The sequence below is a fragment of the Hyaloscypha bicolor genome, assembly GCF_002865645.1.
Source record: "Hyaloscypha bicolor E unplaced genomic scaffold K444scaffold_98, whole genome shotgun sequence".
In the NCBI taxonomy this organism is placed as follows: Eukaryota; Fungi; Ascomycota; class Leotiomycetes; order Helotiales; family Hyaloscyphaceae; genus Hyaloscypha; species Hyaloscypha bicolor.
In genome coordinates, this window is record NW_020194600.1 from 577,810 (window position 1) to 593,853 (window position 16,044).

Consider the following 16,044-nt stretch of genomic DNA (forward strand, 5'->3'; position numbering starts at 1 on the left):
GGAAGGTAATGTGTGAGGCAAACGTCCCATAGACAGGAGGTTAAGGGAGTGGTTGTGCAGAAGATGGGCGGAAAACAAGGAGCAACTGTCCCATAGATGCGCGGAAAGCAGGTTGGAAAGAGAAGATATGACTGCTTACTTTCGTCCGAGGTCTTGTGGGATGTTGGCTAAAGGCGATGTTCTACTAAATTTGTCAGATTTGTAGAATGTTCGATAGTCGAGTGGTCGATTGAGAAATGCAGAGACTGACCCCAGCTCTGAAGGGCAGGTATGATGGTAGAATCGTTCCTTCCTCGTGGGAAGGCGTGTTGGCAGGTTGCGGAAGAGGCGCAGGTGGGCAAGATCGACGATGTTAGAGTCCGAAGAATCTATGGAGAGTCACAGATCTTTAGTAAAGTTAGCTTGGATCATTCTCAAAAGTGAATTGCTTAGCGAAACGCTAGCCTCATCTGGACTGTGCACGAAAGGGGGAGGCCCGCGTAACAACTTCGGCGATTGGGCATTAAGGGGGGCGATTGCGCAATAACTTCGGGTAATTGATGCATTTAGGGGTACTGGTTACTTACCGCTTTTTTGTCAATGTCTGGGAGACTCTGTGAGATCAAAAGAAGAGGGGTGGTTGAGGGAAACCATGGGAAGGTGATAAGGCTAAATAAAGGGTGAAAGGGGAGCATGCAACTCACCTTCTCCAGGAACCGTCAAACCTGACTCGAGACTGAAGGCGAAGTGAACAAGAACAGAGGATACTTGCGCAACACTTGGCTTATTGTATGGAGCCAGAGTCGAACAATCAGGAGGAAGCATGGATCGGCTGTGTTGGTGCAGAAGGGAGATAAAAGCTGATGTCACTTGAGTTGGGAAGATGGGAAGTTGGGGCGCAAGGAAAAGCCTTGATGTTTAGAAGGCGAAAGGTTCGAGCTGAAGGCCAGCAGTGCACAACCGGTTGCTCTTCCCTACTATTGCTCAAGTCATCTTCAAACCTTCGAATGTCCCAAAGCAACCTTGATAGACTGAGAGGCAGAAGAACTGTTTCAAAATTGAGCGTTAATCCTTCCAGATCCTAGGGTTGACCTGAAGTTTTGTGTCACCCAAGTTTTCAAATTCCTGCGAAGACTACAGAAGTGCATTGAGCAGTGTAGTGGTTTTTGGGAGAAAGATTTTAGCTCCATACCCCCACAGATGTGGCGTGAGTACCTGAGGACTGATTGCCATTAATTCCAAGAATAAAAAAATAAGTAACTTTGTTTAAGTATCGTGTTCAAGGATACTGCTGCTTTGACCCTAATGAGCACCGATGTGGATAGAATCGCTCTTACACCTGAGAAGAACCACGAAATCTAGGCTAGCGCTATCGAAACAGCTGTTGCAGTCTATCTCTTGGAGAGGGAGTTTGGCTGGACTTGCGTTGCACCCGTTGTCCTTGCCTTATGTAAGTGACCACAAAATGTTTTGAGGGAATTCAATAACCAACATTCAGGTATAGTGTGCACAATGGGCAACTCATGGGTCGCAAAAGTTATCCCAAGTCGATTGAAAGTATGGAACCAATCTATACAAAAAAGAGTCTCAATGACATGGAGGTATGAAAGTCGTAAAAATGTTGAATTTCAGCAGCACCATCCTCGAGACGGTGCAAGCTACTCGAATCGCAGAATTGAAATCATCTGCTGCTTTCCGAACATTTATTGCAATCATGAACACCATGTGTGAGTCTTTCTGGGCTAGTTCCCTCATTAAATGCTGACATCTTAAAGCGACGATCCCGAAGAATTTATCATCACCTTTTGCATTTACGATCTTCGTCTTTTCATCAAGATATAACACCGAACAAGGGTTCTCTGCAAGTCAAGCTTTTACAGCCTTGGCAATTATTGAGCTATTGACAACACCCTTGAGCACTGTTTTTGACCTCGGTGCCTTCCTTCACTGCCGCTATAGGGTACTTTGAGAGAATCCAATCTTACCTTCTCACCGATAGCTGGCACGACGACCGACTGGTCATAACAGCCGCAGTACTGGAATTCTATGCTCAGATGCAATCGACACATCAGCAGATCCCGGTCAGGTTGAAAAAGAAAATAATCCAGAAAATAATCTGCCAGTTCCTGGCGAGGATTTGGCAGATATTCTTTGGTATTTGAACAAGCACCTTTCGCCTACTCCTCCGAATTGGAGCCCACCTTAAAACACCTGAATGTAAAACTCGAGACTGGTACCTTCACAACTATAGTTGGCCAAGTCGGAGGTGAGAAGACAAGTTTCCTGAAAGCGATTCTGGGGGAAATGATGATAAAATCCGGCAAACTGCACATACAAGGCTCAGATATTATCTTTTGCCAGCAGGTGCCATGGTCACCCAACATTACCTTTCGAGAGATTGTCGTTGGGCAGGCACCCTACGATGAAGTATGGTACACCACAGTTATTCAGGCTTGTGTTTTGGAAGGAGATATTGAGTTGCTTCCTGATCGGGATAGAAATATCATTGGAAGCCGAGGGATCACACTCAACGGGGGACAAAAGCAACGACTTGCTCTTGCCAAAGCCGTATACGCGAGAAAAAAGATTATACTGCTTGACGATGTTCTCAGCGCACTTGATATCAAGACAGCAAATCTGGTTTTAAATCGCTTACTGGGTGAGGAGGGAGTATTGAGAAAGTTGCAGATCACTGTGGTTGGGGTATCCCATGCTGGTAACTTCTTATGTTTGCCAACTTGATTCTTCACTAAGCTAACTTTTCCAAGTCTACTATCTTGCTTCAGCAGACAACATCATTGTCTTTGAGAAGGGAGTGGTAACCCAGCAAGGACCATTTACCAAGCTAAATAAAGTGCAAGGTTCTGTCCACGATTTGATGCTCGAACCACAAGAGGAGAAGGGCAATTCAGATAGTGGAGAAGTCTCACAACCCCAGCACCCAATTCAACGAAAATTGGCACAAGTTGATAATATAGGAAAAGACAAAGCTAAAAGGATTGGAGATCTTTCCGTCTATGCATTTTACTTCAGATCAATTGGTTTCACTAGAGGCTTGGTGTTCCTTCTGACTGCTTTGCTCTTGGTATTCTCCCAGCGATTCTCCCTTAAGTATCGTCTTTCATGCTTCAAGAAAACCACCTACTGAAAGCCCCACTAGATATTTGGCTTCAGTTTTGGACTGAAGCCGATGGTGCTCGTACTGGCATGTTTCTCGGTGTGTATTTCTTGCTTGCTGTTGCAGCGAGCCTCACATATGCATCTTCATTTTGGTATGGCCACCCTGAAAAGTGCTCAGAATTACTCTAGAACTATGTAACTAATTTATGGGTGGATGGTGATTATCATGCTTCCCGAATAGGAGGCAAAGCTCCATCGACAGGTTTTATACACAGTCCTACAGTAAGAGCGTTTGAAACTGCCGATTTCAATCCCGTTGAAGTGTAGCTGACACTTTTGCAGCGCCCCACTGTCGTTCTTTACTACCGTTGATTCTGGCACAATCTTAAATATGCGAGCTCCTCCATGATAACAATAAGAACCGCGCATATTGACTCGTGCGCCAAAGATTCAGTCAAGCATCGGTCTCGTTAGCGGAGCGAGAACTCGGTAAATAGCTTCAAGAATTCCCGATTAAGCACGTAAATATATATCCATAACCACCACACCTAAAATTAAGATTTTTAATTCATTTAAAAGCCCCAGATTTGCCCTTTCTAATAATAAAAGAATTATTTAATTATATTGAGGTTTGATCATTTTCTATTTATTATAAATCACTTAATGTCCTTAGGTAATTTTAAGCGCAACTACCCCTTAAACTACGGTTGCATTATGGCGCAACCGCAATTGCACCACACCCACCGCGGTGCAGTATATCTTCCATTAAACTAGACTATAGCTATATTAGACCGCACCACTGCGGTGGCACCGCAGTGGCACTGGACTGAGGTCACACTATTCCCTACCCTGGTCCTTTATTACAAGGCAAATCAAAATACGACATTTAAGTCAAGAGAATCGCTAGAAAGGGGCTTTGGAACCTCCGGCGACAGTAACAAAGTAATAAGGAGGGGCCTGGGTAGCACAAATAGTGTGATGGGGATATAAAACAAGTAGTAATATATATAGATAATGGGCTTCCACAGCGTGGGATCACAGCGTACGAGTGAGACGTGAAATTAGTGAGTGAAGGTTGGTTGATTTCTAAAACAGAGGAGGAAAGAGGGGTAATATATAAGCGGGTTGCGGACTGCGGACGTTGAAGATCCACAGAAGAAATAGGCAGAAGTGAACCGTGTACCAGGTCGACGAATTACCAGGTCAAATTCACGTTACATAGGAACACAAGAGGTTTCTAGAATTACGATAAATTCCAGAAGAGAAGCGTGAAGCTCGTAGAAGCTTGGGAGCGAGGCTAAATACCGTATTCCTTAGCGCCATAATTAAGCGAAACGTGTGCCTGAGGCTTAAGAAAATTTCCCTCACAACGTTCGGACGTCACATGACAGAGCCACGTGACTAATGGTGATAAAATCCTCACCACAATAGGAGTGTAGGGAGGAAAGGGACCTTTATATTAAGGAAGTGGGAGGCCCTAGACTAAGCTATATTAGAGGACGGTGTCCGCAGACGTACATAAAAGAGATTAAACGCATGGAGTACGGGTAATCACATTTGGGCCGGTCCGCCGGCCGTAAGTCTGTCACAGCACAGTTATTTAAAGGAGCAAAACAGGAGGGACAAGTATTGAACTTCCACCGGAGTCCTTTTCGAGGACTTTACTCTGAGGAATAGGACTTGCTTAGAAGCCTGTATATACTACGTCTATATAGCGCTTCTGGCAGCTAAATGACCATGGAACACAACCCCCCCCCTTCCTACCCTCCGCCAGCTGCATCTCCACCTGTTCTCGACTCCGCTTCAGGCACTTAGTCAAAGACCCCAGGGCAAATCAGAAATAGCGCAGCAGACTCGCATCGTAACCCGGGAACACCGAACACTCTCTCATCCAATTTCAAACACCATAATCCTCACATCCCATTTGCTGAACTCTTTCAGCCATCATGCCTTCTCCCTTTCCTCCCCCGTCGCTTACTCTTGCTCCAACCATTTCCGCTAAGTTCTCTTACTCGCATCTTCTTATTTTCATGAGCAGACATCAGTTCTCTGGCTCCTGGCAATGAGATCTTCCTCATAAACACTTCACCAAATACTACACTCACCGAACACGCTTCCTCGTGATATAGAGCATTAGCCCTTCCAGGTAAACTCCGCAAATCCGTACACCGGTGATGGGAAACTCTCATTAGTTCACAGTTAAAGACTGGTTGGTCTTCTGCTTGGCTGAACCGTACTTCCCGCCACCACTCATGATAGCCCGGAACACAACAAGCGTTGGGGTCAGCTCCATGCTCCAGAAGCAGCTTACAGCCCCGTAACCAGGGAAGCAGATTGACGAAATTGCTCTCTTGCGTTTCTTCCATGGTGTTCAGGATATGAAGGAACGAGACTGTGCACCCCCAAATAGACAAGCCTCTATATGATGCATTGGGGTTACAACCAAGGCATAGGAGATGTTCGATTACGTTGAAGTCGGGGACTGGCGCTCTCTCGACTGTATCTCTAACACACCAAAGCTCCAAGCCAAGAGCGTACGCAAGGAGCGAGTGACTTGGTGTGTGACGCGAAAGTGCCGAGGTTGATAATCTGGTATCGGCATACCACCTGAGTAGACTCCACATGACCTTGGGAAAGATATCAAAGGCGTCTCCCTGCCATTTTCGACGGCAGTATTCATTCTCATGCCGCCACGGATCATTGTTGATTGATCGTACCAGCATTTCTCCAATCCAATAAGCACCAAGTGATCTGCCAAGCTCTTCGAGTAAGAGAATTTGCGGTTTCAAGTTCAATGGAGCCAGCGTGCTAACTCTTGTGAGTGCTTTTATGCCACCGTCGTAAATAGATCTGAAAGTCAACATTCTTTCTGTGGTCTTCAGTTCCAAGACATCCGCTACTAGGAGCGCGGTCTTGGCATTGAAATCAATGTGTTTGGTATGCTGAAGCAAATCATTCCAAATGACCTCCTGCTCCAAATAGTCCCTTACTGTGCGGTGCAAGTAAGAAACCCGTGAAAGAGTGTATTCACTTCCATCCTCGAATCTTTCACCCTCCGCGGGGGAACTTCGAGAACAATCTTCAATATCAAGACTGTTCGATATCTGCTCGGCCCCGTGAATCATCTCATTCTCCTTGACAGAAAGAGAATATTTACTTCCATCCTCGAATCTTTCAACCCCCGCGGGGGAACTTTGAGAACAATTTTCAATATAAGAACTGTTCGATAGATGCTCGGCCTCGTGAATCATCTCATTCTCCTCGACAAAAGCAGTTGTAGTTGGCAAATTCGAGCGGTCTTCGTGATAAACCATTCGTTGGAGTTGTGCTGTTCCCACGGGATATATGATTGTTCCAGAGTCCACCCAAATATTGGACCACACTTTGGCTACTAGAGGTAAATGTGTTGTTGAAGATAGGATCCTGTCATGCCGGGGGATGTCTTCCTCGTAGTGGAGAATCTCCAGTAACCCCTTCGACCGGCTGTTGAGCCGCACTGTCATCCTTTCTATCCCCATCTTGGTCTTTTTTCCCTCCTCTTCAGAATAGGTTGTCTTAATTGGCAACTCCAAGGATTGCCGGTATCCATCAGGTCGAAGTGTACGCTCTAAAGTGGGGACATCTAAGCAGTGCCCACTTTGACGGAAGATTTGAAACATTTTCGATGCTTCCTCTCTATCCAGAGGATCGATGCTCTTGAGCATGTGGCCGTAAAGATCTCCGAGATCTGAAGGAAGACTTTCTAGACGACGTCGTAGATGAGAAATATCGTCTCCGCTACGCAGACCATTGACCAGGGATTTGACAACCAAGGCGACCCAGAGGAAGACTCCAACTGCCTTTTCAACTATTTCTTCGATGAGTCCACTAGCACCTTGTGAATCCATCAGAAGGAACCGTTTCATAGGTTTACTCTTTCCAAGTTTGTCGCGAATAAAGAGCACAATGTCATCGCGGGTCAGGTCTTGCAATTGTAAACGAGGAACTCCTTCATAAATGTCATGAAAGTCAGGCCACGGCCTGCTAGAGACGCAGAACTTAGCATAAGGCGAGATTTCCGACAGATCTAGAAAGAACTGTGATATATCCGCTGGGTCCCCATCATACTCGTCCAGGCCATCAACAAAGAAGCAGAACCTTAGACTTGGATCTGCGAGTTTGACCAGCTTTTCGAAAGACGTTTCTAGCTCGACGAGGGACCACTCCTCAACAGAAATCTCCAGATCGTGAGCTGCTAAAACAGATATTTTCTCCCACTGTGATGCAAACACTTCTGGAATCAAATCTTGTCGAGTTTTTAGTACTTCGTATAATAAAGAGCGTAGTAGACCTGATTGTGATCGTTGGTCCGGAACACCACTATTCCAGAAGAAAAAGGCGGCGACAAGCAGTCGTCCGCCTCTAGCCCATTTACCAAGATACTTTAAGGTCCGAGGATTGTTCCAAATGAAATTCATCAGTGTTGACTTCCCAGAAGCCGCCTTCCCTTGAATCCAATAGGTTCCAGCACCGACCGATAGCCACTTTGCAAAGTTACCCCATGGTTTGTGATGACGTTGTGGGTCTTCGAAGATCCACAAGAAAGTCCGTTCATGAGCTCGAGCGAGTTTATGGTAACGGTCGTTCATCATAGGAAATCTGAGGCTGTCGAGAAGAGCCAACTGTACTCGATTTTTCCGTTTCTCGCCTTCCATATATATAAAACTTGCACGAGTCTTTGCGTGCTCTTGTTTCTGTGATGTCGTGAATGCCTCGATGTGCTTTTGAAGCTCTTCACTGTGCGCCAGCCCTGTATGGAGGATGGATTGTATGATACGTTGGATGTCGTTGTGGAGCTTAGAGAATCGACTATCCTGAGTAATAGAAATTTCTTCAATTTTCCCCCTATATTGAATTAGACTTAGGATCTATTGAATTAAAGGGTGGAGGGGCGATTGGGTATGTGTACTTGCCTCAACAGAGCTAAGACATGGGTATCAAGTTCCTCCCTCAAGACTGAAAGCCTTCTCGCCATCTCGTCAACTCCACTTTTTGACCATACGGATTTGAGGGCATGTCGAAAGCTCTTCCATTTCCGGTGTTCTTGTCCTTTAGGAACTTTGAGATCTCGCAGATGCTTCAATAATTCAGCAGATATAGCGGCACATTCTGTGTAGATCTGTTGTAGCGACAACTTGCGCTGCTTCTCCTCTTCTACCTGTTGAAGGTATTCCTTTCGCGCCTGCCATTGTCGTTCCTGTTTCAGGCTCAGCTCATCTGCATCCTCTGACTCTGCTGCCGCCCATGGGACCGGGGCTTGCACCTCAGGTCAAGGCGCAGAGGCAATTTGGAACGAATTATACAAATTGTGTGCCAAAGCCTGGAGACGCTTTGTCACCGTCTCGGTCCATTCGTTCTCAGATAGAGCTCCGCTAGGCGATGTGTAAAGCTCTTTGCCCTTTGAGACGATTTTGCCAGCGAAGTCCGCGAATTGGACGACAGACGCGGCAACGGATAAGGCTGAGAGAGGATCGAGCGGCATCGTCCAGCGAATCCAAGACACATATCATCAGTCCATATTCGTAGCGTACAAGTATTTCAGTATTCAGAGCTGCGCATGAGTTTGAGAGAGATAGGGGGGGCTCGTCGAGGCTTGAGGTTGCAGCTCCAGCCTCACGACTGTTATTGTGGCTCGGGAAGCCTCACGAGATGCCTAACCATATCAGCTGAGCCCTCCTTGTATCTCAACAGACTTGAGAACCTCCGTACTCCGTACGAAGTACACAGATTGGCTAGCGGTCCTTGATAGGGTGCACGGGCCGCCGACGGCTGCATCGCACCATTGGCAGGCTTTCACCCGATCCCCCGGAATGACCGCAAGCCTTAACAAACCCCTATGCGCGCTCGCAAGCTCGGGAAACCAACCCTAACCCCTAACTCCTTACAGTAATATAAGCTTAACTTAGTATATGCTTAGAAACACAGCTCACCTCATTAAGGTGGGAAAAAGGGCAAAATTTGGCCCCCGATGCGCGCATCCATTTTCGCGGCGCTTGACGGTAATATAGCTAACGCACGTGGTTTATTTATGCTTGAAACCGAATCAGTCTGAATCGGAGTACTACAATTCGGTCTACTTCGGTACAATGGAATTTGGAGCACATTGACTTTTACCGCTTCAAACCCACGCAGTTTGAATTACAGTATTGCAATTGAGACTATTTTGGCCCGAAGCATGAATAAATGGAATGGGTGAGTGTCTGCAATTGCATGTTTGGTAATATGAGAAGTGATCTCTGCTGGTATAGCAGTCGTGTTGCCATGGAAGGTAGAGAAGCTTTGGTCCCCTCTACAATAACAAATTGGGCGAGATGTCTCATCCAGCTATTTCTTCACGAATGGACTTGGTTTCCGGCGGTCTCATATCGGTCATGCATATTCATATGCTGGAACTGGTCTTTGAGTCTTGCTTTCCCTTTGATTATTGATAGGATGACAGTCGCGCTGCTGCGCAACTAAACGCATTCTAGGAAATTGCGCTCTACGACCATAAGGTTATCACCAAAGCCCTTCTCCCTGGCCCCTTCCGCTCAAGCGGAGAGTTCAGCCATCCATGGCACCCAGATATCTAGTGTCTTAATCAATTAAAGTTCACAAGACCAATCTGCACGATGAGTCGAAACATCGGTTCAGGCTCACTAATCGCAAATACGTACTGCGATTAGAGTAAGTATCGAATTCGCTTCGTGGTATATCTGCTTGCACGTCTGCAGTATCCCTGATTCCGTTGTTCTGTATTGCCGAAATTGACGAGCAGGACCAACTTTTGATCTGTGTTTCCAATTGCCCACGAAGGATTTTCCGTCCAGTCATATCGGCTTACAAGAAGTAGGTCGTAAATTAACAGTCGGATCTCGACTCGCAAGGTCAAGAGGGCGACTTTGTTGTTTCCATTGGCTTCGTCAAGAGGAGGCTTAGAAGCAATGAGACAATTGTGATCGCGTGGCTTGGGTGATTTACTGCGGTTGAGGTCATTTCCCCAATTCCCCGCCAAGGGGGTTTAAGCGAAGCGAGGGCATCCACGTGCCCATCCTGAGAGCAAAATCTATAGAGAAAATTGAAAGAGTGATCAGTTTTATATGCATTTACACTCAATCATCTGCTGTATTCCAGAGACTGATCTCATCAATTGTGAACCCTCATATCCCTCTTCGTGGCTTGCGTCGGGTTCCCTCCGGACGTCACATTGCCATAAACAACTCCATCCTCACTCGCCTGATTCTGCCAGGTACTTTGCAACCCCCAAACCGCAACACTGACCGTAACGTGTTCATTCAATCCTCCAGCTCTCACCTCCATCGTATCCAGCTCCCCAAGCGGAAAGAACGTCATCGTCGCGCTATTCCTCCCACCATCCAAGAACACCTCAAGAATACTCCGGTCCATCACGCCTTCCAGCATAAACATCCCATTCGCATTAATCGGATTTCCCACACTAAACTTATCCGTAAAGAAAGGATTAGTTTCTCCGAAACCCAGTACTTTTGCGCGGGAAAGCCAGAACGGGTTATCGCCGCCGAAGTAAAAGCCTCCGGAGACTGATTCTCGCGTGGAAGAGGAGGAGAAGGTGAAGTTTAGGGTCCCTTTGGAGTAAGTGTTGTTGGGGATGCTGGAGACGTTCACTTGGAAGTAGATGGCGCGGCTGGGGAGGGTGGAGTAGTCGAGCAGGATGGAGCCGTTGCCGAGGCTGGAGTTGATGGCGAGGGGGGAGGAGTAGATGGGTGAGAGGTCGTAGGGTGCGGAGACTATGTCCCAACCTGTGCGGGTTACGTTTGCGAGGTGGGTGCGGCGGGGGGCGCTCATTGAGCTGCGCCAGCCTTCGCTTTCTCCTGTCGGGACTTGTTGACTGCCAGCCGGTGAGTACATATGTTTCTAAGAGGTACGGAGATTTCTTACGAGTATTCCCAGTTCGAAGCCCAAGCTATAAAGACTTGCTCTTCAGTTTCCGGGAGGCCGTAGAAGAACTGCCCAGCATAGTTGTCTTTTCCGAAATCAGCAATACGGGCTGCCCCATCGACAGGCGTGAAGTGCGTTCCGTTGAAATCTCCCGGGAAGTACTGGGTGATCGAACCTCCTAGTGGCGCACCCGGATTGATTGAGATGGCAAGAACCCACATCGCCTCGTCCGAACCTTCAACAGGCATTTGGACCAAGTTCGGACACTCGTATTGCAGGCCAAGCAAGCCGTGATGTGAGAAATTGGAGGCGTGGGTCCAATTCTTGAGATCTGGAGAGGTAAAGATGCCGACTACGAACTCTTGGGCGTAAGCGAGTACCATGGCCCAGCTATCGCCATATCTGATCACTTTGGGGTCTCGGAACTGGTTGGAGCTGGGATCCAAGGCGAGAACTGGATTATCTGCATATTTGACAAAAGTATAGCCACCATCATAAGAGTAGGCAATCTCTTGGACTTGCTCATATTCAGTGTTCAGAGTGTAGATTGCAACGACACCGTTTGTCTGGTTCGGAAAGAAGCCAGATGTGTTGTTGACATCGATCACAGCGCTACCGCTGAAAATTTGGCTGTCTTCGGTAGCGTAGATTGCAATTTCTTGATTCTCCCAGGTGTAGAGATCTTGAGAAGTAGCGTGACCCCACTTCAACGAATTAGTGACCTGCTTGTTTGGAGGGAAGGGAGCCAGGAGGGAGCCCGGAGCGTGTCTCATTCTCCCGACCAGTGAAATAGGGAGCCCGGGGCATGGGACAAAGAAATAGGTTGATTACGTGCTGATTTCCGGCAACGGTCGCAGTTGGATTGTCTGTTGCTCCCGTTAGAAGGGAATCTGACCTCGCAAACCAATACTTGCATTGATAATAGAGATGCCAAGTTCCATTGTCATCCCGAAAACAACCATTGGGATCGTTCATAAAGTTTCTCGGGGGAGAGAAGTGAACTTGGGGACGCCAAGCCCCGTTGTAAAGTCCTGGCACAGGAGCTTCGGTAGGAACTCCTATATCATATACAGAGGTTGAAGTTGGCATGGAAGAATTCTGTGCAACCGCAATAGCGGCAAAAAGTAGGGTGCAGAACATCATGATTGCTATTATTACAGATCTTCTCTGAGAATTTCAACGTTCAGCCTCTTCAACATGGGATAGAAGCCTTGTTTATAATAGTTTCGTCAACAGGCTACTTCATCTTGGAAGACCAAGATCGTTTTTCCCGCCATGCCACGTTTGCCCGAGAATCAACGCGCATTTGCGGGGCACATTCCCTCAAAGCCAGTAAGGAGGCTAGAATGCGACATATGGACATGGAAAGTTTGATGTAGATTTCTTAATGATATGCAACTCTTCGATCTTGGAGCGAGAAATATGGCGACGGGTTCCGTCATGACCCACTTGTCACGAGATTTACTGCACCGGGAGATCAAACATCATTCGGATGACATAGCTGGATGATTTGGACTGCTTTGACGCGGAGGCATCGCCGGCTCGATCTGAGAAGCAAGCCATGCGATCTCGAACGGCGTCTAGAATTTCAACTATGAAACTGGCCTCGGGATACACCTGATATCCGATTTTGCGAAAACTGAAAAGATGCTCGCGATGTTGTTGTGAAATGTCATTAAGGCTTCAATTGTCTGCCGTAGCAGTCTTCCCGTGTTTGACGCGCTCGAGACCTCTCATCCAATCCAGCTCGGTACTCGAGATCCTTGACTGAAGAGCAGCGAATCGGGTGGTCCCCTTTCGCGTCTCAACTCCCGCTCTCCTTCATAACAAAAAGCAAAGCGACAAGAACGGATGAAACGTTATCCTCCGCTTTAGGTAATTGTTTTGATGTGGTCTGGCATAGACCTTGGGCCTGAGATGGACAGTCGCGATGGATGGGTTTGAGGAGCGCGACGTGTGGTCTCCATTCGGGTCGGAGGACTTGTAGGTAGTCGACAGCGTTAATCTCTTTCTCATCTTGAGTGTATACCGTTGTGACACTTCATCTTTCACTTCCCTTCCCTTCCCTTCCAGTTCAGTTCAGTTCAGAATTGTGTGCAGGAGAAGACTCGAAAGCGAAGCGTTGGGGAACGGAAGGCTGGCTATCGCCAATTTCTGGGGTTCCCGATTCCGTTAGCGCCCGTGAGCCTCTTTTATCGACAATCATCCCTTTCGAATTATTGAGCTTCCGCATAACAACAACAACATCAACGACGAGCACAGAACCGAGGGCAAGAGACTGCTGTACGCAGTGGAGGGATATTGCTGGTAATTCTGGGAGTAATGCGATCGTAAGGAAGGCTGGAAGTTAACCGTCGTCGGATTGTCGGACATTCAGAAGCGATAGCAGGTGGCAGGGCAACAAAAGTCAACAATTCAATCAATCTACGACAACGATTGCGACAAACGTAACTCTTGCTTTGCTTGCAACTGTCGGAAATCTGGAAGTGCTGGATCGGAGGGTTTCGAGCTTTCGACCTCTGGCAGACCTCCCAAGGACCTGAGAACGAGCTGAACGACACAAATCTTCACCTTTCCAACCCCCTCTGTTTGGCAGCCCTCCGCCATCATGGGTGCCACCGACGATATCTACAGCTCTAGCATATCTCACGCGCATATTGCAAAAGCTGCAGTTGCCTTGAATACAACTCATGTAGCCACGCCACCCCGCAACACAACCCCTCCTCCCCAAGCGGAGAAGAGGAAATCCGACAGGAAAGCGACAGACGAAGGTGCACGAAGCGATAGAGCAACCGTGGCCTCTGTTTCAGATCCAATAGATCCAAATGTGTTAAGCAAAGCTTTGCTGAAGGAATTTGAAGATGCTGGGAGACATAGGGACATTACGCCTGGGGGAAGCCCAAGCAGGAAGCGACAAAGAGTATATGGAGACAGGTGAGCACAACTTTTGTTCCCTATATGAATGACGTGTTGGATGTGGTCAATTTGCTGGGGGAAGGGAGCGGACTGCCAGTACTTCTGACATTTAGAGCCGAGAGCTCCCCGAGCACTTGCGTCAAGCAGCACCTCCATTTCAATCTCCTATGACGAAAGTGAAGCTGCCGCCCAAGAACAATTGCTGACTATCTCAGATTCATCCCCAATCGAGAAGGACAAGATTTGCAAGCCAGCTTTAGCTTACTTCACGACGAAGGCTCGCCTGCTACTCCATCGAAACAAAAGAAACGAACTCCTCATGGCGAGCTTCATTTCCAGAAGAGTAAGCAAAAGGATTATATTTTACTATGAGATTTGCCACTGATCAAATTTACAGCCGAAGAAGCGAACCGGACCTTCTCAACATTGCTTCGCTCTGAGATTTTTGATACGACCATTCCCCAACCAACACCTCCTAATCTCTCACCTGACACGACACTACTGCCCTCATCACACTCAACCACGATTAACGACCCGACAAGATCGCATACTCCGCCTAATAATTCCTCAAACCCTTCACTACCGACCTCATTAACACCATCGACTCCTCACAAGAACCTCTTTACATATATGTCCCCGAGACATCACACGAATATTCAAGGCCACCCCACACCATCAAGAACACCGCAGAGTAGGCATGGACCGAATCTCAATGCGAGATCTGAGATATACAGTCTGTCCCCCGTTAGATTTGGAAGCCAGCAAATGTTGTTGAGTCCTCGGAAGCCGCCTCGAGCAGTCAGCAAAGTACCTTACAAAGTCCTTGATGCACCTGACCTTGCCGATGATTTCTACCTGAATCTTGTGGATTGGGGGAGTAGTAATGTTCTTGGCGTGGGACTTGGAAGTTGTGTGTATATGTGGAATTCACAATCAGGACGAGTCAACAAACTGTGTGAACTTCCAGATGACACTGTCACCAGTGTTTCGTGGATCCAACGAGGCTCTCACATCGCCATCGGCACTGGTAAAGGCCTCGTTCAAATCTGGGATGCAGAACGAATACGACGTCTTCGTACTATGACAGGTCATACAGCACGAGTCGGCTCCCTTGCCTGGAATGACCACATCCTGACCTCCGGCTCTCGGGATCGACTAATTTACCACCGTGACGTCCGAGCACCAGACCAATGGCTCCGAAAGCTAGTTGGCCACAAGCAAGAAGTGTGTGGGCTCCGATGGAACTGTGAAGACGGCCAACTCGCATCAGGAGGCAACGACAATAAGCTCATGGTCTGGGACAAGTTGAACGAGACCCCCTTATTTAAGTTCAGCGACCACACTGCGGCCGTGAAAGCCATCGCCTGGTCACCACATCAGAGAGGTCTTCTAGCTTCAGGAGGAGGAACCGCAGATAGGAGAATTATCTTCCACAACACACTCAACGGTACCACCATCAACGAAATCGATACCGGGTCGCAAGTCTGCAACCTCGCCTGGTCCAAGAACTCCAATGAGATCGTTTCTACTCATGGTTATAGCCAGAACCAAATCGTAGTCTGGAAATACCCCTCCATGACGCAAGTCGCGAGTCTCACAGGCCACACTTACAGAGTCCTATATTTGGCCATGAGTCCAGACGGGAGAGTCGTGGTAACTGGAGCCGGGGATGAAACCTTGAGATTTTGGAATGTTTTTGGGAGAAAACCCGGACAGAGAGAGGAAGGTGATGCGGGTGGCGGAGGGAAACTGGGGGATTGGGGCGTTATTAGATGATCCTACTCGCCTCTCCTCACTTCAACACATAGCATTTGCACATTACAGAACTCGGCGTCAAGGAGAAGAAACAGGTGCATTACAGGCGTTACTTGGCTTGCGAGCGGAATATCATGGCATGGGAGCGGGGCGGCAATTCAATTAACGAGCGAGCGGAATCGAATGTTATGGTCTGAAAGGGTATGGGTGGCGATTTTGGCTGGCGTGATGGGATATATACCGGGATGAAGGAGGTGCATAGAAGGTGATATTCTCCGCTAGCTGCTGTTTGTGTATTAAAACGAACTTGCTTGACTTAGCTACCTTCTCCATGGATGG

The 16,044-nt window shown here is 47.6% G+C and overlaps 4 protein-coding genes across 4 annotated transcripts; 2 read left to right on the plus strand and 2 right to left on the minus strand.

Moving 5' to 3' along the window:
- Nucleotides 1–2,238: 2,238 nt before the first annotated feature.
- K444DRAFT_532431 (P-loop containing nucleoside triphosphate hydrolase protein) lies at nt 2,239–2,721 on the plus strand (the record flags this gene model as incomplete). The annotated part of the gene is made up of 1 exon (XM_024875080.1): nt 2,239–2,721. A coding segment is annotated over one exon (483 nt), but the record flags the coding sequence as incomplete, so codon positions are not given.
- Nucleotides 2,722–4,906: 2,185 nt separating this feature from the next.
- On the minus strand, nt 4,907–8,260 carry K444DRAFT_440073 (uncharacterized protein). Its single transcript, XM_024872834.1, has 2 exons — nt 8,052–8,260; nt 4,907–7,983 (listed from the first exon to the last, which is right to left on the minus strand). The coding sequence occupies exons 1-2, from the start codon at nt 8,111–8,113 to the stop codon at nt 5,037–5,039; spliced, it is 3,009 nt and encodes a 1,002-aa protein (XP_024735117.1). The 5' UTR covers nt 8,114–8,260; the 3' UTR covers nt 4,907–5,036.
- A 1,962-nt stretch (nt 8,261–10,222) lies between these two features.
- K444DRAFT_614472 (glycoside hydrolase family 32 protein) lies at nt 10,223–12,215 on the minus strand. Its single transcript, XM_024880533.1, has 4 exons — nt 11,949–12,215; nt 11,866–11,900; nt 11,035–11,738; nt 10,223–10,984 (listed from the first exon to the last, which is right to left on the minus strand). The coding sequence occupies exons 1-4, from the start codon at nt 12,175–12,177 to the stop codon at nt 10,264–10,266; spliced, it is 1,689 nt and encodes a 562-aa protein (XP_024735118.1). The 5' UTR covers nt 12,178–12,215; the 3' UTR covers nt 10,223–10,263.
- A 1,427-nt stretch (nt 12,216–13,642) lies between these two features.
- On the plus strand, nt 13,643–15,726 carry K444DRAFT_631263 (WD40 repeat-like protein; the record flags this gene model as incomplete). The annotated part of the gene is made up of 3 exons (XM_024883335.1): nt 13,643–13,968; nt 14,166–14,293; nt 14,348–15,726. The coding sequence occupies 3 exons, from the start codon at nt 13,643–13,645 to the stop codon at nt 15,724–15,726; spliced, it is 1,833 nt and encodes a 610-aa protein (XP_024735119.1).
- Between the last annotated feature and the right edge of the window lie 318 nt (nt 15,727–16,044).

Bases quoted from the DNA above. Each gene is read 5' to 3' on its own strand.
- K444DRAFT_440073 (XM_024872834.1), bottom strand. From the start codon at position 8,113: ATGGCGAGAAGGCTTTCAGTCTTGAGGGAGGAACTTGATACCCATGTC. The intron at 7,984-8,051 runs GCAAGTACACAT...AATTCAATATAG, and splicing joins CATGTCTTAGCTCTGTTGAG to GGGGAAAATTGAAGAAATTT.
- K444DRAFT_614472 (XM_024880533.1), bottom strand. From the start codon at position 12,177: ATGATGTTCTGCACCCTACTTTTTGCCGCTATTGCGGTTGCACAGAAT. The intron at 11,901-11,948 runs GCAAGTATTGGT...CGGGAGCAACAG, and splicing joins TTGGCATCTCTATTATCAAT to ACAATCCAACTGCGACCGTT. The intron at 11,739-11,865 runs GTAATCAACCTA...AATTCGTTGAAG, and splicing joins CCGTTGCCGGAAATCAGCAC to TGGGGTCACGCTACTTCTCA.